General features: G+C 38.1%; 1 protein-coding gene across 1 annotated transcript in view; it reads left to right on the top strand.

Moving 5' to 3' along the window:
• Usp13 (ubiquitin specific peptidase 13) overlaps positions 1 to 25,382 on the top strand; it is a 106,812-nt gene that overhangs the window by 16,657 nt on the left and 64,773 nt on the right. Inside the window, exons 2-4 of the mRNA XM_076867365.2 lie at positions 3,143 to 3,268; positions 10,993 to 11,053; positions 19,624 to 19,745. Of these exons, the coding sequence (XP_076723480.1) occupies positions 3,143 to 3,268; positions 10,993 to 11,053; positions 19,624 to 19,745 (309 nt within the window). The remainder of the gene's footprint in view (positions 1 to 3,142; positions 3,269 to 10,992; positions 11,054 to 19,623; positions 19,746 to 25,382) is intronic.

Raw genomic sequence — 25,382 nt, 5'->3', positions numbered from 1 at the left:
GGTTCAATCCCCAGCACCACCAGCACCAATAAATAAATAAATAAAATAAAAAAAATAAAAAATAAAAATCAGTTTCACTTCAGACCTTTGTCACTGTGTGGCCTCCCTCCCTTTGTCCCCTTTCCCACTTGTCAGCTTGATGTTGCTCCTTTCATTGACATTATTTTTCTGCATGCATTTTACATGATTCCATACACATTTTTATACAATTATGCACACTTAAGTTCATCACTTAAAATAACATTATCGTATTCTATTGTGTTTTTACACCATAGTATCTTAGCCCCTCTATCTGGGACCATTGTTACCTTTTCTTTTTAAGAAATAGTGCAGCTGTGAATATTTTTGTACAAATTAGCATTTTTCCTTTTTTTTTTTTTTTTGTTCCTGACATCTGTACCCAAAGAGATATACTGCATCAGAGGGTCAGTTTTCTTGTTTGAAAAATCTGAACTGATTTATATTGTGGGAGTACATTTTCAGGTCTTTGTGATTTTAGGCTGTGCAATTTTAATTTTTGCTGGTTTAGTAGGCATATATATGTGCCTCAATATTGTTTTAATATGCTTATTTCAAGAAGTTGTGAGGAAGTGATGATTTGATTTTTATATTTTGGCACATTTTTAAATCAAATGTGTGAAAATCTCTTATCAAGGTGAACTTGAATGTTGATGTCTTGTAATTTTATCAGGTCTTACATAGTTTGGATATGAGCTTCTGATCATATTACATCTTTCCTCTTTCTGTTATTGTTTTCTGTTTGTTCCATGACGTTTTTAGTGTAAAACTCTTTTATTAGTGTTTACATTTTAATACTGAGATATGTCATCTCTGATGATATCCTTTATTCTTGGCCAGAAATTATTTTCTACTTCAGAAGTGGAATAAAAAGGGTATTCTGTTATTTTCTAGGCTGTATTTTTAAATTTTTTTTTTTTACTTTTGAAGTGCTGGGGCTGGAGTCTAGGGCCTTGTGTACACTGAGCATGTGCTTTACTGCTGAGCCATACCAGTCCCTTCTGTCAACTTTTATTAGTGATATTTCTCCCTTTTGTTTCTTGCAGTTTGACATATATTAAGCAATTATCACAAAATATATCTATTTCTGGATTTATATTTTATGCTTTCATTTATTTTAAAAATCAACTTAATATATTTCATTTTTAATCTGTTTTATGTTTATTTTATCGTTTTGTGGTACTGGTGATTGATCCCAGGGTCTTGTGCTTGCTGAGCACTTGTTCTATCATTGTGCTATACCCTCAGCTATGATGCAGTGTATTTTTTGATAAGGTTTATGACTATAACAGAGATCACGTTTATTTTTTAAAAAAACTTTTGAAAACACCTAATCAAATGTAATATGTTGTCTTTTGTTAAATGACTTTCTAATTTTATCTAAATGATCTCATTTAAGAGGAAAATCTAGAAGCACATGCTATATAATAGTTTATGGGTTTTATTGCATACTATTTTGCAGACAAGTTTTAAAAATCCATTTGCAAGTGTTTGTTACTAGTATATAAAATAGCCATTTACTGTTATCAGTTAAGTCATATCCTATGACCTTGCTAAATTCACTTATTTCTTCATAATCTTTATATCTTTTATCTCTGTCTTTACTCTTATTTGCCTTTTTTCAATCTACATGGTACAGTAACAGGCACATAGTTGAGCTAATGCTGTTACAATGTTCTTGTTATGACAGGACTCCTCCATAGCCTGGTTTATAAACCACAGATACAGTGGTGGAGATTTTCATTATTAGAAACTTTAAAAAAATTAATCCTGAGTTATTGGAACTTTAAAGATTACTTTTTATATATTTGCAATGAGCATTAACATCTGTTTTGATATTATCATTTGTATTCTACTGAAATGCAGTATAAGGAATTTTGATAGATTGTTTGACAGCTGTTTCAGAAGTCCATTTTTTTGTTATCGGAGGGGTGAGATTAACAGAAGTTTAATGAAATCCACTTCCTTGGAGGAAAGGTGTCTGCTTTCATAGCTTGTGTTTATAGAGAAGAATGCTAAGCAAAGTGAAAAGAAAAGAGAGAGAGAGAGAGAGAGAGAGAGAGAGAGAGAGAGATGAAATTGAGATTGAGAATTAAGTATCAAAATGTGAACAGTATCTTTGTTCGTTTTAGTATTGTGTCTTTAATTCAATAAAGTTATGTGCTTTGAGAGAAAAACATAAATAGATTCAAATCTAACCCTGACAATTCCAAGCTGTGTGAACTTGGGAAAGTGATTTATCCAGAGCGTGTTTTGTTTGTTTATTTGTTTGTTTGTTTTTAAACTATAAAGATGAAAATACTTATAAGCAACTTGCATTGGTTAGTTTTAGAAATAATATACCAAATGAAGCTGGCACATATTATAATAATCCTAGCTAGTAAACCTAGCTAGGATTATTATAGGGCTCTACCCTTTATTATTTACTTTTCAAGTTATTTATTTATTAAATTGTTATAATTTTGTTCATATTTATTTATTCATGTGTACACAAATGAAGGAAGCAATATCTTTGAAGAACCCTATCCTGCTAAAAATATCTAAAACTTTGTGTTCCTGGACACTTGCACTGGTGAATGTGGAGGAAAGTGATTAAAATATGACAGTGACTGGGGCTGGGGATGTGGCTCAAGCGGTGGCGCGCTCGCCTGGCACCCGTGCAGCCCGGGTTCCATCCTCAGCACCACATACAAACAAAGATGTTGTGTCCGCCGAAAACTAAAAAATAAATATTAAAAAATTCTGTCTCTCTTCTCTCTCTTTAAAAAAAATACTTTAAAATATGACATTGACAATGATGTCAGGCCCTTTGCCAAATTTCTTTCCCTTCCTCTCCTTACCCCCTTTGGAAGAGTCAGACAAGCCTGTTATTTTCCAGGGTCTCTGAGGCTCTCCCTGACTGTGAAGGTTGTCTGCATTTGCTAAATGGAGGGCTCAGCTGTCCAGGAACACCCGCCACTCAGGGCTGGACTGTGAGTCATTGGGGGTCCTGCAGATCACTGCAAGAGCCAAGGGGACGTTCAGCAGGCTTTGTCTCCAAGATTTATCTCTCTTTCCCTTGCCTTTTTCTGACTTCTTGGCCAGGCCTCCTTGGCTAATGTTATATCCTGTCTCTTTCTTCTAGAACTCTGAAGGTGGACTCTATGTATGCATGAATACATTCTTGGCCTTTGGAAGGGAACACGTTGAAAGACATTTTCGAAAAACTGGACAGAGTGTATACATGCACTTGAAAAGACATGTGCGAGAGGTGAGATGAACATTTTTGGAGAACTTGATTTGATATCTTCCCTGCAGCATTGTCTTAGCATGTTTTATCATACAGAGAGTTTACTATGTCTGCATAAATTCTGATTCTCCTGGATGATGGGATTAAAAACTGTACTGTTTGTAGAAATGCATGGATTGCCCCCAATCCTAATCTTAACCAGTTTTCTTTTCTTCCTCTAGGCCTCTGATTGGAGTTGTCTTAACATGAGTTAAGACAAGGATTAACTGGGTAGAAAAATCAATTTAAGTTTAACTGGGTAGAGTGACACATTGCCTCTAATCCCAGTGACTCAGGAGGCTTCGAGTTTGAGACCGGCCTCAGCAACTTAGCAACGAGGCTGTAAGCAACTTAGTGATGCCCTGCCTCAAAATAAAAAGTAAAAAGCGTTGGGATGTGGCTCAGTGGTAATGTGCCCTTGGGTTAAATCCTCAGTGCTAAAAATATATAAATAAAAATAAATTTAAAAATGTAGAAAAGTATAGAAAATAATGCCGGAGATACTCATCATAGACCCCAAAGTCAGAACTGAAAACATTAAATGCTTTTGTTTCAGAATAGTTTTTTCCTCCTTTTTTAAAAAAATTATTTTTTATTGATGGATTATAACTATTCCATAATAGTGGGATCATTATATATATTTTTTAATTGATAGGAATGTAGCTTTCCTTCCCTCCTAGGTGAAAGAATCACACCATTACTGTGAATCACTTTTTCTCATTCTCATACATGTCATTATATTTTATTTAAATATGTGTATTCACGAACAATGCATGGTATAACTTCATGCATTTAAAGATGTAGATACATGCTATCACACTTCTACTTATATTTCTGTGTAGTTTTCCCTCTCAATGTTGTTTTGGAATCTATCCATGTTGAATTGCGTCTGGATATACTTAGTTATTTGGTATTCCATCTTATGAGTACCTTGTAATTTATACTAGTCTCATTGATAAAGTTAAATAGTTTCTTTCTTTCTTTTTTTCCTATTATAAACAATGCAACAATATGTACACTTCTCCTGGGGGTACACATGCAAGATTTCTTTAGGAAATATATCTTAGAAATGGTATTGCTGGCTTATGAGTGTGTTTATCTTTATTTTTATTAGATGAAGATAAATGTCTCCCTAGAGTGATTACACCAACTTGTTCTCCTGTCTGCAGTGATTTTGAATTACTGTTTTCCCATACGCTCACCAGCCCTTAGCCAGACTTTTTTTTCAATCATTATTTTTAAAATATTTATTTAGTTTTAGGTGGACACGATACCTTTATTTCATTTCCATGTGGTGCAAGGATTGAACCCAGTGCTCCATGCATGGAGCCCCACCCTTGATCTACAACCCCAGTCCTTTGCCAGATTTTTGATTTTTGCCAGTCTATTGGTTATGAATCGACACCTAAATATTTATCATTTCCTTTTTTGAGGGTTGAACACCTTTTTGTGTTTTTATTGTCCATTTTACTGTTTTCTTTTTTTCCTGATTTGCCTATTTATGTTTTTTCCTCTTTCTTTGTGGTTTATCTTTTTCTTTGTAAGTTTAATGAACTCTTTTTTCATTCTGGGTACCAAATCTTTGCCTGTTATATGCAAAATTTTCTTATGGTCTGTGATTTATCTTTTGTCTTTTTACTTTTTTTTTTTTAATGGTAAGTGGTAGATACCCATGTATTTTTTTTTTTTCTACATTTTTTTATTGGCACATTGTAGCTGTATATAATGATGGGATTTGTTGTTACATATTCATACGTGCACACAGTAAAACAAAATAATTTGGCTGATAGTCTTTTCACATTTTTAATGAAAACAATTTGTGGAGTTTTAAATTAAATTGTAGTTAGTTTTACTAAACTTTTTTTCCTATAAGTTATACCTTTTGTATCTTTTCTAAAAAACTGTTTCAGAACTGAAGGTCATAAAGATATTTCTTCTAGGAGTTTGATTTTTAAAGCAAGTATATGCATATGTGTATGAGAGTGTTCTAAAATTTTAAGTTTTGAAATTTTGTATAATTTATTTTCATGCTTGTATAATCTATTTTTTTCTATGTCGATAACTAGCTGTCCCACTACTAATAAAGTATTACTTTTCAGAATGGTTGATTCATGGTGCTATCTTTTTATTTTTTACTGTAGATGACAAGATACCTTGATTTTATGTGGTACTGAGGATCGAACCCAGTGCCTCACACATGCTAGGCAAACGCTCTGCCACTGAGCTCTAGCCCCAGCCCCTATGGTGCCATCTTTTTTATATTGTAGCTTGACATTCATACTGTGGTCATATTGGGACTCTTGCTTGTGTTCTATCTTATTTGTCTCAGCATATCTGGTAGCGCAAGCACTCTTTACATGTTTGTTTTCTCTCCAGAACTTTGTTGGGTATTTTTGGACATTTATTTTTCTAAAATGGACTTTGGAATCAGTTCATCTGGGTAAAAAAAATCCTACTGTGATTTCGATCACAGTCACATTAACTTCATAGAGCAACCTATAATCCACATTGCAAGGATTATTGCTGGGAGTTTCATGAGGGCCTGGACTTTGTCTGCTTTGTTCATTTCTGTGTGTTAGCTTGAATAGTTCTTAGCATATAGTAGGCATTTCACAAATATTTATTGAATGGCCATTTGACCTGGCTTTTCTCTATTTATTCAGGTCTTTTATTTTGCTCAATAATATTTTGTAATTTTTGGTAAAGGGACTTATATTTTGTTAGTTTTTTTAGGAAACTTATAATTTTTGTTACTAACGTGACCGCTATCTTTTATTTCTTACAAGTTTTGTTACTTATTGATGTTACATGTTTCGTTACTTATTGATGTTGTGTTATGTAATTGGTTAATGAATGGGTATGTTATATAGTCCTAAGAGTTTGTAGACTATCTTGCATCTTCTAGTCAGTTTTGATTTGAATTTTATTTAGTCTCTCACCTTTGCCTACCTAATATGTTCTCAGTTTAACAGAAAGGCCAGGAGGTCAGATAAGTCGAACATTCAAAGATTAGCTTTAAAATAATTTAATTTGGGCCTGACATATGAGATTTACATTCACTAGTACTGTTGGGTCCTAAATGGCAATTCTTTTTTTTTTTTTGGGGGGGGGCGGTGTTGCTGGTATGGGGTTTGAACTCAGGGGCACTCTACCACTGAGCCACATCCCCAGCCCTGGTTTCTATTTTATTTAAAGACAGGGTCTCACTGAGTTACTTAGCACCTTGCTGTTGCTGAGGCTGGCTTTGAACTTGTGATCCTCCTGCCACAGCCTCCTGATCTGCTGGGATTACAGGTGTGTGCCACCGTGCCTGGCTCACACAATTCTTATGAAGTCTACTTTGTCCCATATATATTAGTGTAGGGTGATGAGCTTTTAAGAAACTCACAGGGGTTGGGAGATGGAAAGAAAAGGGAAAAAAAAAAAGAATGAAAAACTGAGGCCGAGAGACTTAGTAAGTTGCTCAAGTTCACAAAACCTGCAGCAGCGTTGTGGAATGCTGATTATTTTCTATTATCAGTTCTGCCTCTGAAATTTTAAGTTAAGCATTTTACTCTTTGGCAACAACCTCTACTCATTTTGAACTTATTCATTTCTATTTTGATCTGTTCTGCCTCCTTGAGTCCTTTGGGCCTGTGACTTGTTTAGCCTGCTTTTCATTTCTTATGACAATAAATATTCTGTCATCTACAGTCCCCTTAATTGATACGTATCCTCTTGTCTTGCCTCCTTAATTATCCACCAGAACCCCAGTTAGCCCATTTATGTCTCCCTCTGTTTCCATACACAGATTGCAGGAAACTCCACAGCACCATGGGGTTTGGGACTATATTGTCTGTTTTGCATTACTGTAACAAAATACTCGAGGAAAGATAGCTTTATATAAAAAAAGAGTTTTATTTAGCTCATAGTTTTGGAGGTGGAAAGTCCAAAAAGCATTGCACAAGCTCTGGAAAGGATCCCATGGCCAATGACTGATGGCAGAGTGCATGAGGGTGGCAGAAACCTGTTTTGGGAGATTAGATCCCTTCAGTCCCTTCTGTAGGAATGGAGACCTAAAGAGAGACGTTTCAAAAGGTTTCACCACTGCCCAGTACCACCCTGAAGACCAAATCTCCAAAGCATGAACCTCTGGGGACTTTGGGCAAATAACATCAAAGCATCTCAGGGACCAGGTCAAATTTCTGTTCTCCTCCTTCTGTTGAGCCCTCGTACTCTCTTTGTCCTCTCCTACTGCCCTGAGTAGCCACTCTGAACGTTGGCTACCTTCCTCAAGCCTTTACTAGTACTTACTGTTCTCAGAAAATTATTTTGACTTATACTTTGGAGAGAAAACAGGGGCCCTGGACAGGCATCCACATAATTTCTTTTATGGAATTCGTCTCCATGTTTTCACCTCTGTTCCCTCCCATCTCAGCAGGAGGATTCCTATCTATCCTCCCGGTCGGTCCTGGCTCCTCCTCCCTCAGGAAACTTGCTCCTTCATTAATTCTGCTCTCTCTTATAGCCTCAGTGTCTTCTGGCTTATTTTCTCCTGCCTAAAACAGAACACTTCCCCAGACTGTCCCTCCAGTTTGTGTCCTCTTGTAATCATTGCGTCCTTCAACTGAAGCTTCTCTAGAGACGGTTCTTGTGGTCCCCTCTACATCTCCCTTTAGGGACTCCCTGTAGTCTGATTGATTTTGTTAATCCACCCGGAGTGCCCAGGAGGTGGGTGAGCTCGTGGCCACCATGAATGGATACATTTTAGCTCTAATGTTGCTTGTTTTTTTGGGTGTGTGAATATTTGAGTTTGTTCTTCCAGTGGAACTGTTCCTCCTCTTCTTTCTTTGGTACCATCATGTTTTAGCTTCCTGCCTCCTTTCTGACTGCCTTCTCCCCATGTTTTAAGTGAGCATCTGTTCCTTCTTTCACCCCTGTAGTTATTGGCCTATCCTAGGATGCCATTTGATCATCCTGCCTTCTTTCTCTGAAAGATGCTCTTCCTCACATCGGTGTCACCCACATCCTTGTTCATTCACTCCCTGAGTGGATGGCTTCCACATTAACACCTCTCCAGAGCTAAGGATCTGACCATCCAACTGTGACCTGGATTTTTCTTCTCCAATATAGCATAGGCTTCAGGTTCATATATCAAGTTCAGTGTGCCCAGACGTACAAATTATCCTCTTTCTCAAAATTGTCCTTCCTCTTGAATGCCAGGTCCTAGACATCCTTTGGGCTCACTTTCCTTCTTGTCTATTTGGTGATAAGTCTGGTTATTATCTGGTTTTCCCAAATAGCTCTGAAGTCCATCCTATCCTCTTCATGTTTGCTCTTCTCATCTGAGTGCTCAATGTCCCTGGAAAGAACTGGCACAGTGGCTTTCTGACTGATTTTCCTTCCTTTAAACTGGCTACCTTTCATCCCTCCTAGTCTGCACCCTCCCCTAGAGTGATCTTTCCCAGTGCATAAATCTGTGCATCTTGACTCCTGAAGCTGCAGTTTCTGATGTGTCACCTGGGAATGAGGCATTTGGCCTCAGTTCAGACTTTTGCATGATTACAAGGTGCTTATTATCTGGTCTTCACAGCCTTTATAACCCTCCCTGTTACTTCAACAACTTCATGCTCTGTGCATGGCAAACCACTCTCCTTTCTGGAACACCCTGAGATTTCATGCCTTTGTGTATGCTCTTTTCTCTGTTTGGGATGCCTTACTTCAACCCTTATTCCTTTTTGACCTGTTGTACTCTCTGTGGTCAAAATATCCATCTGTCCGTCCATCCATTCCATTCATCCATCCATCCATCCATCCATCCATTCATCCAAATATTTATGAGTAGCTGCTGTTTGCAGGTACTGCTATTCTTGTTACATGACCAGCAGCTGCCCCTACTCCTACTCCAGATGAACCAAGCAATTCCTCCTCCTTTTAATATGATTGTACCTTTAAAAAAATTTTGTCTTGATTCTTGCCACAATTTATTTATTTATTTATTTGGTGGTTGTTTACGTATGTTTCCCTACACTGCTGGTGAGCTCAAGAGATGGAATGCGTCTTCATTCAGTTTGTACCCTGATCCTTAGCACAGAATCTGACACCCGGGCACAGCCATATTTGATGGTAGAGTAGTTTCAGCTTCTCAAACCCTGCCGATTTCCATTGTGGAATGATGTAGGAGCAGAAGCATAAGTGATGGTCTTTAAGGGAAGTCCAACCCCCTACTCCCAAGTCTTTGCATGTATCTCACCATCGGGGGGGAGCCCCATGTTCTAGGAAGTCTTCATGCAGCCTCTTTCCTTTGTTCTACCTCCACCATCATGCAGAAATAGGGGTGGGGGTGGGGGTGGTGAGATTGGAACCATGAGGAGGACATCATAAACTGCCATTGAGATTTCAGGTTTATCTTCAGGATTGTTAAGTGAACCTCTGGTTGCATTTCATCTCTTTTTGAGGAAGGTGAGTGGTGGGGAGGGGAAGGATTCTAAGAGAGGAGACATGTATTTGGTCTCCGTATTTGGAGGAACAGGTTTTTGAAAGCTGAAGTGTTCCATAATTTCGTTATTCCCAAGATGTGAATGGTAAGCCTTAGTAGAAGCTGTAAAATCTTAATCTGAGAAGCACAAAAATGAGTTGGCCTTCAATATCAAATATTGATTGAAAGATGATCTTCCTCACATCGGTGTCACCCACATCCCTGTTCATTCACTCCCTGAGCTGATGGCTTCCAAATGAACACCTCTCCAGAGCTCAAATGGGTTGGCCTTCAATATCAAATAATAAAATGTGGGAAAGTAGACTTAGGACTCCTAAAACACATTAAAGCTGTAGAAAGTGCACAGCAAAACCCTGACACAGTAGCCACTTGGAAGGATCCTGGGGTTAGTGCCACATGCTACAATCTGTTGGAACCATGCTATTTTCTAATAACTGAAAAAATATATATACAGTGTGGAAATGGTTTTCATCATTGGAAGCAAAAGTTATGGTAGTTCTATCTGAGAATCAAGCTACTTGTGTGAGCATCAGATGAATGACCTCTTAGTCCCACTGCTTCTCAGGCAATTTGTTCATTGCTGCTACTGACTTTCACTATAGGCAAAAAATATCTACGGCTTAGGATCACAGCCACCTGAATGTGCTGCAGAAAGCTTGAGGGAGGCTGGACTGAGGCTTCATATGACGAGGGTATCGGTGATGCATATTGATATTTATCAGATCTTTTAATAATAGTTGTAGAGAATGCCTAGGACCAAGCTCTGGGGATCCCCTGAGTAAGCAAGGGAACAGGACTCTGACTTCTTGGAGTCACCATTGTCTTTTCCTTTTGTCAGGCATGACGAAGAGACAGCCTCTCTTTGGAGGCCTCTTTCCCAGTCCTCTTGGGAGCATTTGCTAATTGAAATCCAACCATCTACTTCATCTTGATCCCTGGTTACCACTTCACTTTCCAGAAAAGTTTTCTTTATAACTTGGTGAAAATAATCAGGTGGGACCATAGCATTGCCCTCTACCTACCTGCAGGGAACTGGGTCCAGTTCCTGTTTGTCCTGGAATTTCTAGATCGGGTTGACCATTTCCCCTAAAAACTGGGAACCTCTGAAACACACACACACACACACACACACACACACACGAGTGCACGCACACTCATATATATTTTTTTTCAAACTTCATTCTGTAGGCTGCGTTTTAATGATCTCTTTCTCTTTTTTTTCCCCCAGAAGGTAAGAGGGGCATCTGGTGGAGCTTTGCCAAAAAGGAGGAATTCCAAGATTTTTTTAGGTAATGTAAATCATTGTCAGCAGTTTCCTCAGATTTCCTCTGTGTGTATGTGTGTGTGTATGCATGTCTGAATTACAGTAATTATAGGTTCTTTATTGTTCTACAATATAAGGATGAGAGGCTCAAATTAAATCAAGAGGCTCTGACTCCTCTTTGCATTTACCTGGTGGTGACAGTTGCTTTGGCACCCTTAGTTGGCTCTAGTGCTTTGAAGTGATTATATTTATAGTGACTAGAGTCACTTGAGAAGCTAGCTCTGGTCTCTCTTTTCATTGACTTGGAAGAAGAGCCAGTTTTTCTTTTTTTAAAAAAAATTAGCCAAACTGCAAGTTTTTGGATTTCAGCAGTTTGTCCATTAATGTCCCTTTTTGATTACACATCCCACTCCAGGATCCCACTTTGTATTTAATTTTCATGTGTCCATCATCTTTTCCAATCTGTGAGAGCTCCTCAGGCTTTCTTTGTCTTTAATAATTATGACACTTTCGAAGACTATTGGTCAGTTATTTTGTAGATTTTGCCTCCCTTTGGGTTTGTCTGATGTTTTATCATGAAGAATCTGAAGTTACGTATTCCTGGGGAAATTTCCACAAAAGGAATGTGTCCCTCTCAGTGCATGCTAACGAGAGGTACATGACGTTGGTATGACTTCATGCTGGTGACGTTGAACTTGATCACTTGTTAAGGTTGTGTCTACAGGGTTTCTCACTGTGAAATTATAATGTAACAATAAATACCTTGTGGATGCTTTGAGACTATGCTAATGTCATGTTTCTTAAGAGTTTTTTTAAAATTGATTTTACCATCTATGATTGGATCTTGCCTGTAATAATTATTAGGGGGTATTTGTCTAATGGTGGTGTTTTAATTTCCTTCAGTCAAGAACAGTCAGTTTTGCTTATGCTAAAGACTATTGATTTCTATATCATACAACTATGGTCATATTTCATATTAGGCTTCTGATATAGTTTCCTTAGGAGAAAAAAATGATTCAATGTTTGACCAACCAGTTTACATCCCTTGTTTGAAAGAAATCTTAAAATTGCTTGAATAGTATGATTTAATTTTGGTAAACAAAACAAAACAAATAAACAAACAAACAAAAATATATATAGTGTATATATGTATATGTGTACATATATGTATGTTTGTATGCATGCATGTATGCATATGATTATCTTTGTATGTACATATGTGCATATATATACATACACCCATATATAAATATATAAATGGGAGACTGGAAGAATGTATTCTAAATTGTGAACAATAGCTCCTTCCTGGTGATAAAATGATTCTGATTTTTTAATTTGTATTTAAACTTTTCCATAACAAATACACGTTAACGTTACAGTGAAGTCACATGCATTATTTGATAAGTAGACTCACTGAAACAGTCATGAAGCTGAGTTTCCTTCCTGGTTTGATTCTCAGTTACTCTGTGCTAGGCCCAGTTTTGCTGTCTTCTCTCCTGCTTTCCAGCTCTGGGTTTTTTTAGAAGGCTTATTTGCCATTGCTTTTTCCACCCTGGTCAGTCTTTCCCATTTCTCAATGTGCCCCAATCAACCAACCAACCCAAACCATCCTTGCTGAAATGATTGAATGCCTTGTGATGCTCTGGTTTTTATTTAGTCTTTTGGTTCCTTCCACTGATACATAGTTAATGTGACATCTGAATTAAATGACATCAGTATGAACTTCTTGAAGGTAGAAATAATTTAACATTTTGACATACTGTTGTTACATATTTATTTATTTTTGGTTGAATGAAGAAGTTAGCAAAACTCTTAGCCTTTATTTAAACTTTGTGTCTTTTACTGAAGAGACTTTGAGGTTGCTTTTTTTTTTTTTTTTTTTTTTAGTAATTATTTTGATATTAGAGGATATTGTCAAGTAACTATTTAAAAAATTTATTTAACCAATTGAATAGAGGAAAGGGATCGGGGGAGGGAAGAAGGGAAGGAAACAGGAGGTTCCTGGGAATGAAATTGACCAAATTATATTTTATATTGTGTGCATGTATTTTATATGATGATGTAAAAATGAATCCCACCATTATGTACAGTTGTGATGTACCAATAAAAATTAATTAAAACTTAAAGGTAAGCTCTGAGTTTTTGTACTTTACACTCCATGGGCCCCTTTGATTGTTACCCATCATTTCATTTTGATGGGACTTTTCTTACTAGCCACTCTGTTCAATCAACATTCTGTGACTCAGAAGACTACAGGATATATCTGAAATTCACAGCCCAGCCTGAGTGTTCTGTTTGGACTGTGTTCATTTTTAAAAAATTTAAACTGGAATGGCATTAGCTCTCTGGGGCTTTCCCTAGACCCCATTTCTCCCTCTCGTTTTTCCCTCAAGTGTATTTACGTTAGTGCCTCCATCTGCGTAAGAACTTAGTGTTGCAGGCCTTGAGTGTCAGTTCTCTCCAGCACTGCTTCTCATGTCCCAGGAGCAATTTTCTCTTGTCACACTAATCATAGCTCTTGAGTTCAAATAGATATATCCTGTAGTGGTGGGTCCTATTAGGATTATTTCCAGTTTATGTAACAGAAAGCTTTAAATATTGATAACTTTAAATAAGATTTGTGCTTATTTCTCTCATGTGAAGGATATTGGGAAGCAGTTAAGTACAGGATAATGGGATGGCCTCGTGTTCATTAGGGATCTTGCTTTTCTGTATATTTCTGCTTTATCCTCCCATCTTGGCCTGTGACTTCCAACCTCATTGTCATTTGGCCCAAAGTCGGTTTAGGGACTCCAACCATCTCCTTCCAATTTGGAAAGCAAAAAAGAGGAAGGGGGAAGGAAAAGAAAAAAAAAAAAAGTGATTTTTCCAGTGTAATCACCTGCTTTTTGTCTGACTTTTCAAAGATCCCCACTTGGAGTATACCTCTCTGATCAGAACTTGGTCACACCCTGCTGCAGAAGAGACTAGAAAATAAAGCCTACTAACTGCTTCACTGAGTGAAGTTGGGGGTTCTTACTAAACAGAAAAGGGAGCATAGGTAATGGGAGGCAGCTAGTGGCTTCTGCCATACAGATTTCCTTTTTTGAAAAGGACATTAGGGTCATCTCTTTATAGAGGGGAAAAGAACTCAGACCTGTTTGGGAATTTTTTTTTTTTTTTTTCATTTCTTTGACTGGGAAGCACCATCTCACTAGTGCTGAAATGTAGTTGTTGGGATATCCTGCCCAGACGTAGATGGCCAATGCTTTATTTTGGATGGAAGCTTTTTTTTCCTTTTCCTCCCCTTCCGTTCCCCTGAAGATTTTGTGAATAATTCCTTTTCCAGTGACTCAACAGTGACATTAAAAATCACTGTTTGATTACAGCCTTTAATAATGATTTTGTCAGGGAGGTTGAGGCCTTTAGCTGGTACTGAACAGCTGGCCCAAGCCTCCTGCGTGTCATCCGCCTCTCAGTGGACAAGTCATCCTTCCTCTGAAACACTTTGATATCCATTCAAGTGAAATGACCTCATCTCCAGGCTTTGTTGGTAATTTGTTCTTTAATCAACAACTGTGATTATGGGTAATTTCAAAATCATTTTGAATTCTATACTATTTTGCATTTGGGATTTAAAAATATTTTCTGAACACCTAACCTATGGCAAAGCTTAAAATTTTACAAAAAAATTGTAAAAGACTGTGTAGTGAAAAATTTCTCTCCCTTCCCTGTCTCCCAGCCACTTGTTCCCAGAGACAAATGATGTTTTCAGTTGGTACATCTTTGTACACCTTGTGTTTCCTTACAGCACTGGTCTGAACATAGCCATTGACACTTTGGTTCCCAAACTGTGCTCTGAGGCACCCTGAGATGCTGCAGTGGACTCACAGGAATATTTTAAATATTTGAGGGAACAGTGATGATCAAACCTGCATGAACTAACCTTGATGTTGTTTTACTGTTAGTTTATCCTGTATTCCTTCCAGTGACTTCATCTCTTTGAAAATTCGAGTGTTTTTTTTAAGTTAGTTGTTTCTATGGCAAAAGACCAGGACCTTATCAAGATCAACGTGGAGGGGTGGCAATGTCCAGTCTGATTCAAGGAGAAGTTGTGCAGTTCAGTTGGTGCACACATCTCATTAGTAAGGAATGGTGGTTAAGAATGAAGTAAAACAGTTTCTTCCAATATGTGTGGATTAAGTCTTCGAGTGGCTACTAAGTTATACCATAAATACTTAGTTTTTTGGACCTAACTACTAAATGAACAGAATGATCAGGCATTTCCTTCGGCTTAGGTCCCCCATGAAAAAACTGTTGGGTAATTTTTCATTAATGTTTTTAGATACCATTGGTGGTCTTTTAGGAAGATAACTTGCAACAACATGAGAGTTTGTGATTTTCAGAAGTTAACTGACATAAAACTAGAGTGTTTTATGAGAAAGAAGGAAGGAGGCAGGGAGTTAAGGGAGTCCAGGATCTTTAAAGAAATATCCTGGGGCTTACATTATGATTCTGGCCTAACTGTTCATACATCTGTATATACTGTATATATAACTATATCTCTATCTATCTCCACACACACACGTATGTATTTGTACATACACATGTAGCAAAAAAGCTACAAATGTGTAAATAACTGGAATAAATAAAATAAAATTATAAAATATAATAATAAAATAATAAAATACCATCTCATTGGTATGCCATAAAAACAGTGTTCAATACTCATATTTTTGTTGAGTCTCCTTTGCCAGTTTTCATGAATAGGAGTAAATGAGTTAAGTTTCTCTGCGTTCAAAAGAGTGGAGCATTGAAGAGCTACCACCAGACCTCAGAGAGCTCAAATTCTACTTTTTGATTTAGCTATGGCATTCATACTCAATGAGAAACAAGTTGAAAACAGAAAATTTGAGAAAAACTCTGGGATTGGGCGTGTTCAGACCACTCATCCAAGCTTTTGGGACCAGAAGGTGTAAATAACTCCATTTACCATTTCCTTCTGGAATGGGTCAAAGGAGGAGTTGTGTTTTCAAGGGGCTTTTCCCTCATGCCCTCTTCAAAGGTAAATAGTTGGTCAGATTTTGCAGCCACAGGACAGATTGTTCACCTCCAGCACATAAGATGAAGTCAGCCTGGTCAAGCCGAGAGGGCTCTGCAGGAGGAATTGGAGCCTTGGATTTGTTTTGTGCTGCCCAGGCTTCTGGGAGAGGAGGGTGTAGTCCCAACCTCTTCTCCCAGGGACCTGGGAGATTATTAAAGCAGAATTAGGGAGAAGTTTTGCTTTGCTTTGTTTTAACTGAGAGAAAGAGCTCTTCTGGGTATTGCCAGTAATAGCCTCAGTGGCTGGGGGAGTAGGGAGCCCTAGTCCTGTGGGCCCCCACAGTATGGTTCCTCTGTAGGTTCCTCAATTAGATATTATTTGCATTGCGAGACTTGATTTAAAGAAATATGTAAATTTTAGATCATACTTGGGGCTCTGGAGCATGTATGTTCAGAAAGGCTTAGATTTGTCTCTTAAAATCAGCGTGTAGGTCACCTCTGCTAAGGCTTTTCCCTGCTTAATATGTTTGGGAAAGATCATGAGCCCCTTCCATTCTATTGAATTAAAAATACAAGTAAATTATAAACTAAGTGTAAAGAAGTACAACGAAGTTCCGCTTTCTTAAGTGCTTGTCTTGCTGCTTCTTGTCATTGGCTGCTCCTGGACACACAGGAGCAACCAATGAGAACAGCAGCACAGCACCTCCTTGGATGTCCTTGCTTTGCTGTCATCCGTCCTGAGCACACTAGTGATCCTGGCTTCCTGAAGTCTCCTTTTATGAACGTGTGCTGAGTGCATGGTGTGTGTGGGGGCACTGTGCAGAGTTTGGGGATATGAGAGGTGAATACGACTTGTTCCCTCTCTGAGCTCATAATTGAGAAGCATTTGAAGATCTACCTTCTCCACACTTAGATCATCTGAAAGATCCCCACACCATGCCATGGTTTTCCTGAATCTTATTTCAGGATTACTTCTGAGCTGGTGCAGCTAAAGGGAGGGGAGGCATTTTGGATGGTGTTAACTGTTGGGAATGTGGAGAGGGTAATGAAGATGTGATGCTGGTGATTATCTGTGAGTCTCTCGGACTCATTAGATCCTATTAGGTGCCTAAAGACCTTATCTTGCTTAATCCTGTTAATCTTATGCAGTAGATAATATTATCTATAGCTTACTCATGAGGAAAATGAACTTGGAAAAAACTCACCGGGGGTGACAGAGTTAGTAAATGTTAGAACAGGATTTCTTTTGGACTTTGTTTGCTTATTCAGACCATGTAAGATTTGAATTAGCAGTAGTGAATATGTTTTCTTTGGAAAAGGGACAAATATTATCTTATATGAATCCAAACTGTACAAGAACACAAGATTTGTACTTTGGAAAATGTGGTATATATACACAATGGAATATTATTCAGCATTAAAGGAGAATAAAATTGTGGTGTTTACAGGTAAATGGATGGAGTTGGAGAATATAAAGCTAAGTGAAGTTAGCCAATCCCCCAAAACCAAATGCTGAGTGTTTTCTCTGATTTAAGTATGGTGATTCGTAATGGGGTTGGGGGGTGGGCACGGGAGGATTAGCTGAACTCTAGATAGGGCAAAGGTGAGAGAGGGGAAGGGAGGGGGCATGGGGGTAGGAAAGATGGTGGAATGAGATGGATATCATTACCTTAAGTAAATGTATGAAGACATGAATGGTGTGACTCTACTTTGTGTACAACCAAAAATATGAAAAATTGGGTTCTATATATGTAATATAATTGTAATGCATTCTGCTGTCTCAAACACACACACACACACAAACACACACTCACACACACACACATATATATGTGTGTATATATATATATACATATATATATGTATAATTAAAATTAAAATAAAAAAAGAGATTTGTCCTTGGTTATTTAAAATGGTTACATGTGCAATAACAAAGAATATTTTAAGAGCAAAGTTCACCCACTCAATATTTTCATTGGTGCAGGCTTCTTTCCAATTTTTATCTATGAACATAATATAAAGTTGTCTGGAGAGTGAAGATGAATTTTTAGTGTTAACATAGCAAAAACATTTCCATGTTTCTGCATAGTCTAAATAACTGTCATTTAAATAATATTCTGTTGAGTTGAATGTCATTTTTGTTGAATATTTAGGTTCCAGTTTTTTTATAGATATAGATACTAGGACATTCAAATTTTTATAGCACATACAATGCCTTTTTGTTTGAATTATTTGCTTAAATAAATGCCTTTCATTCCTTCTTAAGCTAATAGAATCTTTAAAATCATCTTTTATGGCTATCTAGCCATGTTGTTTGGTTCTTCATTTTGTAGTTTCTGATTCTTACTATTTAGAATCTTTTATTGAAATGTTTGGATTGTGTTTTCTCTGTATCTTATTTCTTACTTACACCTGCCCTACCTTTGAGAATTCCAGAGCAAAGGTAAGATTTGCTAAGTTTTTGGTTAAAGGTATACAAGATAATAACAGGATCTGGATCCTTTGGTCTCAGGCAACCTTCAGAGTCTAGTCAGGTGACTTTCTTCTATCTACAGTGCCTGTATTTCTCCATGTTTGTGTACCTGTTCCTGTGTGAATTTGTGCATGTGAGTGGCATATAGTCCAATTTTCCTTTTTGTCTCCATAGTTCCAAACTTAGAAATATACAAACATGATCTGGGATGCTGGCATCCCCATGAACGTGAGACTGAAGTGTCCCTATAAATATTGTGACAGGACGTTTCCTTGAGACTTCATCTAACCTTTACCAGAGATTAACCAAGCAAAGAGGTGATGACTTAAGAGATAACAGGCTGGAGAAGCTCATCTTTCCTACTAGGAATTCTCTGCAGCTCAAGGGCAACAGGACTGCTCACATGACAGGGTTTCCCCAGCTGGTTTACTCTGCAAGATCTCATGACCATTAGAGGAAGGGAATGGGCACAGGGGAGAGACAGAGATAGGGAAGAGAGAGAGTGAAAGGGAGATTTTGTTTTTAAATAATAGCTGCCATTCATTGATGACCCATTGTGTGCCAGGTCTCTTTTCTACAATTTCTCATTTACCTCTTATCTAAATGGTGTGAGATAAGTGTTATTATCTCCAGCTGCAAATGAGGAAACTAAACAGATACAGAGTTTGTGACTTGCCCCAAGTAACATGAAGTTTTGGGACCAGCACTGAATCTAGGTTTACCAGTTCTCAAACCCATGCACTTTCTTCTCTATGATAGCCCATTCCTGTGAAATCAGCTATCAGGTATCCCCAAAATCATATTTAGAAATATATTCCTTTAAAAATCTTTTAAGAAATCTGTATCTAGCTTATATGTTTGTTCTGCTAGACTTTGTGATATGACTCAGTCTTCTTCGTACATCTGTCACTGGTAAATAAATATTCATGACTAAGGGGAGATGGCAGGACCTGTTATTCCTGGTTTGGGGCAGACAGACGGTCGTGTCCGAGTTGGAAATTGTAAATGTCACATCTTTGGTGTGGTGTCCTCTATGGTGTTCTGGCTTTCCCAGTGTGTGCTGCCTCACTTTTTATTCTTTGTTTTTGTTTTCTCCTCAGATCTAGATACTGATGACGATTTAAATAGCGACGATTATGAATATGAAGATGAAGCCAAACTTGTTATATTCCCAGACCACTATGAAATAGCACTACCAAATATTGAGGAGTTACCAGCCCTGGTCAGTGAGTGTGCACGGCTGCTAGCTAGATGCGCGTGACTCTGTCAGGTGTGTGTGTGTGTGTGTGTGTGTGTGTGTGTGTGTGAGACGGGGGCAGGGAAGGTGAGAGCATGAACAGGGGCCTGTTGCTTCTCCTCTGTGACAGGGTCTCGTGGGGTTGTGGTTCAGAACTGCTGGCCCTCTTACTTCCAGTGCTGGTGGGCTTCATTGCTCCCCAGGCCAGCCTCCTCCAGGGTGGTCTGGCCTCCTTGTCAATCTGTTGCTTGATTTCCAAAGTGTGGCCTTCTCATGTGCACAGACTGCTGGAGAGGGACCATCCTCTGATCAGAAGGATGACAGTATTTTTAATTGGGCTTCTCATGTTGTCTTTCCATGTAAGATTTTGCTTGGGCAAAATAAAAGTGTGCCACTGTAGAATGACAGCAACACAGTTATGAAAAAAACCAGACCCTCAAAAGCCACAGGTGTGCGGGAGCTCTGGGGAAGTTCATTCAGCTCTGCTCCTGTGAAGACCATTTATATCTTTAGCAATGAGCTTTTCCCATCCCCTCCCTTCTCTTTTCTTCCTTTTCCTTCTGTAAGAGTCCAGTTCTGTGAAGGGATCCTGAACTACTTGAAACTGGGGCTGGTGGCGGTGATGGGGGAATGCCATGATGTTTTCCTTTGCTTCTGGAATCTTCCAAGAGGGCACAGAGTTCTTATGGGGACTCTCCATGTTTTTCCTGCTCTTTCCTCATTTCCTGTGTTGCCTCCAGCACTTCACCCTCCTTCCTTTTTCCATTTCCTCTTCCCCACCCCAACCCCCCCCCCTTTTTTTTCTTCTCCTATTTTCAACTCTGAGCACACCTTGACCTCTCAGGGTCCTGCCACAGATGGCAGGGGGCTCTGAGTGAGTCAAGTTTAGACATGCTAGTTCATTCCCCCTGTCCCCCCACCCCTTCTTCAAACTCTGCCAGAACCAAAGTCAGGTCTTTAGGTCCCACCATCTTCTGGACGTTTCGTGACTATAGCCATCTGCTCATTTGCTGCTGCCCAGAGGGGACCTTTGTACTTAGGGTTTCCAAGTTACCAGGGACCAGGTTTCTACCACTTAACCTCTTTCCCTTGATCTAATTTATATCTAAATGTGTGACTATCCAAATGAGAAATTTGTGTATTTATCTATTGTAGCCCTTCTACTTATTAAATGGAACATACTCTTTTCCAAGTGTCCAGTACTTAGTGAAGCACGCAGAATTAAATTACCTTTGCTTTCTCAGGTTCCCCATGTTGACTCATGTGACTGTTAGCAATGATAAAATATATTAGTGGACAAAATGGTCTTACTTTATCCCATTACCTGAAATGATACATTAAGGCTATGCCCTTCTTTGACAGAACTCTTGTTTCTGCTGTTGGAAACGAAGAAGCATATTGTGAATAAATATCATGAGAAATTATTTTTCTCTCAATCACTCATCATGAAGTATGTGAAAAAAGTAAATAAAAAAAACTTCTTAATCATCTCTGTATTCAGAGTATAATTTGAACTATGAATATTCTTATTTAAAAGGCAAGTGCCACAGAAATCTGAATCCATAAGATATATCATAATTTTTAATAGAGTATCTTTTAAAATACTTTAACATTAAAAATTTATTACTTTAAAGAAATACTTTAAGAATGGGGGAAAAAGAAGAATTATTTGGAAGTGGTTGAATAGGAAGATTGATTAACAAATCAGGATTTATCTGTTGGTAACCAAGAGGATTTAACTACACAAAAGATGCTAGTTACTATATTTTCTTATCATGCTTTTGCTGTATTTTTGGTATTTGAAGATTCTCACTTGAAATTTTATTTATTTATATATAGTACCAGGGTTTGAACCCAGGGGCACTTAACTACTGAGCCACATCCCCAGCCCTTTTTTCATTTTTAATTTTGAGACAGGGTTCTGCCAAGTTACTTAGGGCCTCGCTAAGTTGCTGAGAGACCTGTCTAGAACTTGCAATCCTCCAGCCTCAGCCTCCCAAGTTGCTGCTGGGATTACAGGTGTGCACCCCTGTGCTTGGCTCTTTTTAAAAAAGTCATTGGGAAAAAAAAAAAATCGTTGGTCTCAAAAACACCCAAGAGGTGACTCTTTATCTCTTGAGTGTCTCAGCCCAGAACAATTTCATTTGAGAGAGTTATTCTGTAGATTCTATCAGAAAGTGAAGCCACTTCTGGGTGGCACAGGGTTCACAGAGGCAACTTTGTGGGCTCAGCTGGGGCCTTGCAGTCTGGAATTCAGTGTCTTCATTTCCCACCTCAGGAACCTGAGCAGCGAATGCTGTGCTGGTAGTTTAACAGCAGGCTCCTGTGGGAAACAGCCCTGCCTGTGGTGTGAGATGATTCCCCCAGTGTCCACTCCTTCCATGGCCGATTTCAGGCTAACATCGTGACATCATAGAATGCAGTTGGCAGAGAGGTGCAGTAGCAGACTGTTTTTACAATTCCCACTATTCAGCTAAAGTAGATGTAAGTAACCTCAAGAACATGTAGCTGGTAGATACAGTAAGATGTCTAGAAAGTGAGGAGTTTTTGAAGTGAGTAGTTATGTGCTACCTTTTAAAGATATTTTATGTATGTTTATATATAATTTAATTTTTAATAAGGGTTGTGTTTAGCAACCATCTTGCAAAGATTTATTAATTTTTTTTCTTTTTTGGTACATATAAATGTAAAAATTGTACATATTAATGGGATATCATGTGAATTTTTCAATACATGTATATACCTAATGATGTTTAAATAAGATTAAACATTCTGTCTCTTGAAATGTTTATCATCTCTTTATGGTGAAAACATTTAGAATCCTTTTTTAAAATTATTTATTTTTTAGTTGTAGGTAGACACACAATATATTTCATTTTTATGTTGTGCTGAGGATTGAACCCAATGCCTCATGTGTGCTAGGTGAGCCTTCTACCACTGAGCCACAACCTCAGCCCCTGAAATTCTTTTTTAAAGCTTTTGAAAATATATAGTATATAGCTGTTATCTGTTATCTCAGCTGCTCTTATCTAACTGTAACAGTACCCATTGGTCAGTCTTTCCCCAACCTTTCCTCTCCTCTCCTCTTCCCAGCCTCTGGTAACCACCGTTCTACTCTCAACTTCTGTGTGATCAACTTATTTTTGTATTTCACATATGAGTGAGCTCCTGAGGCACTTGTCTTTCTGGGCCTGGCTTATTTCACTTAACAGAATGACCTCTAGTTCCATCTATGTTGCAAATGACAGGATCTCTCTCTCTCTCTCTTTTTTTTTTTAAAAAAAAAAACTTTAAAAAAAAATGTAGTATTCATTGTGTATATATATACCATATTTTCTCTGTCCATTCATGAATTGATAAACACTCAGGTTGTTTCCATTTTTTGGCTGTTGTGAAGAGTCCTGCAATAAGCATGGGAGCGTGAAATTTCTTAAAATTGAACCATCAACTCCCATGAGCCAGCTCAAGTGAGTTCTAATGTACCACTGCACTTGAGGCTTAGGAGACTTGGGATAGAGCCAAGGTCTCCTCACTTCACTCCAGATAACAAGTCCAAGGAAAAAGTAATTCACAGAGTAATTATAGATTGATTGATCCTGACCTTCAGCTATTCATAAAAAGGGCCTGTAAATGATTCTTTTTTTGATGACATTTTAAAAACACTAGATCAGTAGTTTATAAAAGTGTTTCAGAAGTCTAAGGGAATTTTGTTGGATGTCACCAGAAAGGATATTCAAAGAAAAGGGAAGATTTTATTTGAATCTTCTTTAATATCACTGTACATTTCAAACTAGAGCACTAAAAATCTTCTAACGGGGAATGAAAATCCAGAGGAGGACAGAGCAATGATCCATGTAGTTGATGAAACAAATAAGGGGCTTATATCAGATCAGACTAAAAAGATGAGGTGCTGTAGCCAGAGTGCTGAGGGGGCCTAGAAGGGACTCAGCACTGGAAAAATCTGGAAGAGGCTTTTAGATTACTCAGCCATGTGTTTCACAGGCATCTCTGGAAGGTGGTGGGAGGTGAATTTTGATAATTGAAAGGAAAGACTAATTATATATAGCCATTGTGGTGAGAGATAAATGAAAGCTTCTCTTTTAAAAGGTTTACATATTTATGCCCGCTTGTTCTGTAATAGATTCCTAGACTTTTTTTTTTTTTTTTTTTTTTTTTTTTTGGTACTTGGAATTGAATCTAACGGTGCTTTACCACTGAGCTGCCTCCCCAGTTTTTTTTATTTTTTTATTTTTTAATTTTGAGTCAGTTTCTTGCTAAATTCCTGAGGCTGGCCTTGAACGTGTGATCTTCTTGCCTCAGTCTCCCGAATTTCCCAGCTAGATTCCCAGACTTCTGAGGGCTGGGACCTCTGGTACCTAACTATACCTGACCCTGTGTCATCACTGGGTAGGGTTAAATGTCACCCTGGAGAATTCACACTAGCGAAGGATAGGATCCCATTTTCAGAGCAGATCACTCTGACAGCTGGGTAGAGAAGAGGGAATAGAGGGTAAGAAAGGAGAAACCTAGGCTGCCGTGTAGCCATCTGTGTGAGCCATGCTGGTGTCTGAAACTGGGAGGGGGTGGCCAAAATGGAGAAGAGGTAGATGTCAAATGTATTGCAGATGGAGGATTTGTAGGAGTTGCTCAGGGCCTGGGTGGCGGTGCGGTGGCAGCTGAGAAACTTCTTCTATTTCTTACTTGGTCCTAGGGTTGGTTGTCAGTGCTACTCCGGAGGAAATGGTCAGCTAATTGTGCAGGAAGTTAGTGATGTAGAATGCACATTTTTTTTCAACTTTTTTTTTTTTTTAACAATTCATTCACTTTTATTACTTATCCATTGCCATTATCTAATTTTAGAGTATTTTTATTGCTCCCCCCAAAGACCCCACTTCCCTTAACCATCACCCTCTAAACTACCCTTCTAGCCTATGGAGATCACTAATCTATTTTCTGTCTCTATAGATTTATCTATTCTGGATATATTAATGGAATTAAAAATATGTTATTCCTTATGATTGTCTTTTTGTCATTTGCATATATTTTCAAGATTTATCCACGTTATAGCCCATATCAGTAGTTTGTTCCCTTTTGTTGCCAAATAATATTTCATTCTATGAACACATTACTTTTTATTTTACATTCTCTTTATCACAGATACTTATTTGGGTTGTTTCCATTTTCTTATAAAAAAGGCTGCTATGAACATAGGGTGCTGGTGCTTACAAGTGTTTGTGTGGTCACAGATTGACATATCTCTTGGGTATAACCCTAGTTTTAAAATGGTTGGGTTCTGTGGTAACTCTATTTAATCATTTGGGGAACTTACTGTTTTCTAAGGTGCTTGTACCATTTTACCTTCTCATCAGAATATAAGTTTTTAAAGACATCTAGAAAGAATTTGTGGTATTAAGCAAGTAGCAAATGTTATCGCAGGCAAATGACCAGGATGAATTGGGTTTGGGGGAAGGCAGAGAATCTGTCTTCCTCTTCTCTGGGTCAGTTGGTGCCAAGCAGGACATCACACATTTGCTCATGATGTGGACTGATCTGGCACAAATGTACCTAGGCATGTCCTGTCCAGGGTCACATTTGCACCAGATTAAGAAATGGAGCCACACT

This window comes from Callospermophilus lateralis, chromosome 10 (genome assembly GCF_048772815.1).
Source record: "Callospermophilus lateralis isolate mCalLat2 chromosome 10, mCalLat2.hap1, whole genome shotgun sequence".
In the NCBI taxonomy this organism is placed as follows: domain Eukaryota; kingdom Metazoa; phylum Chordata; class Mammalia; order Rodentia; family Sciuridae; genus Callospermophilus; species Callospermophilus lateralis.
This window is presented reverse-complemented; position numbering and strand designations above follow the sequence as displayed.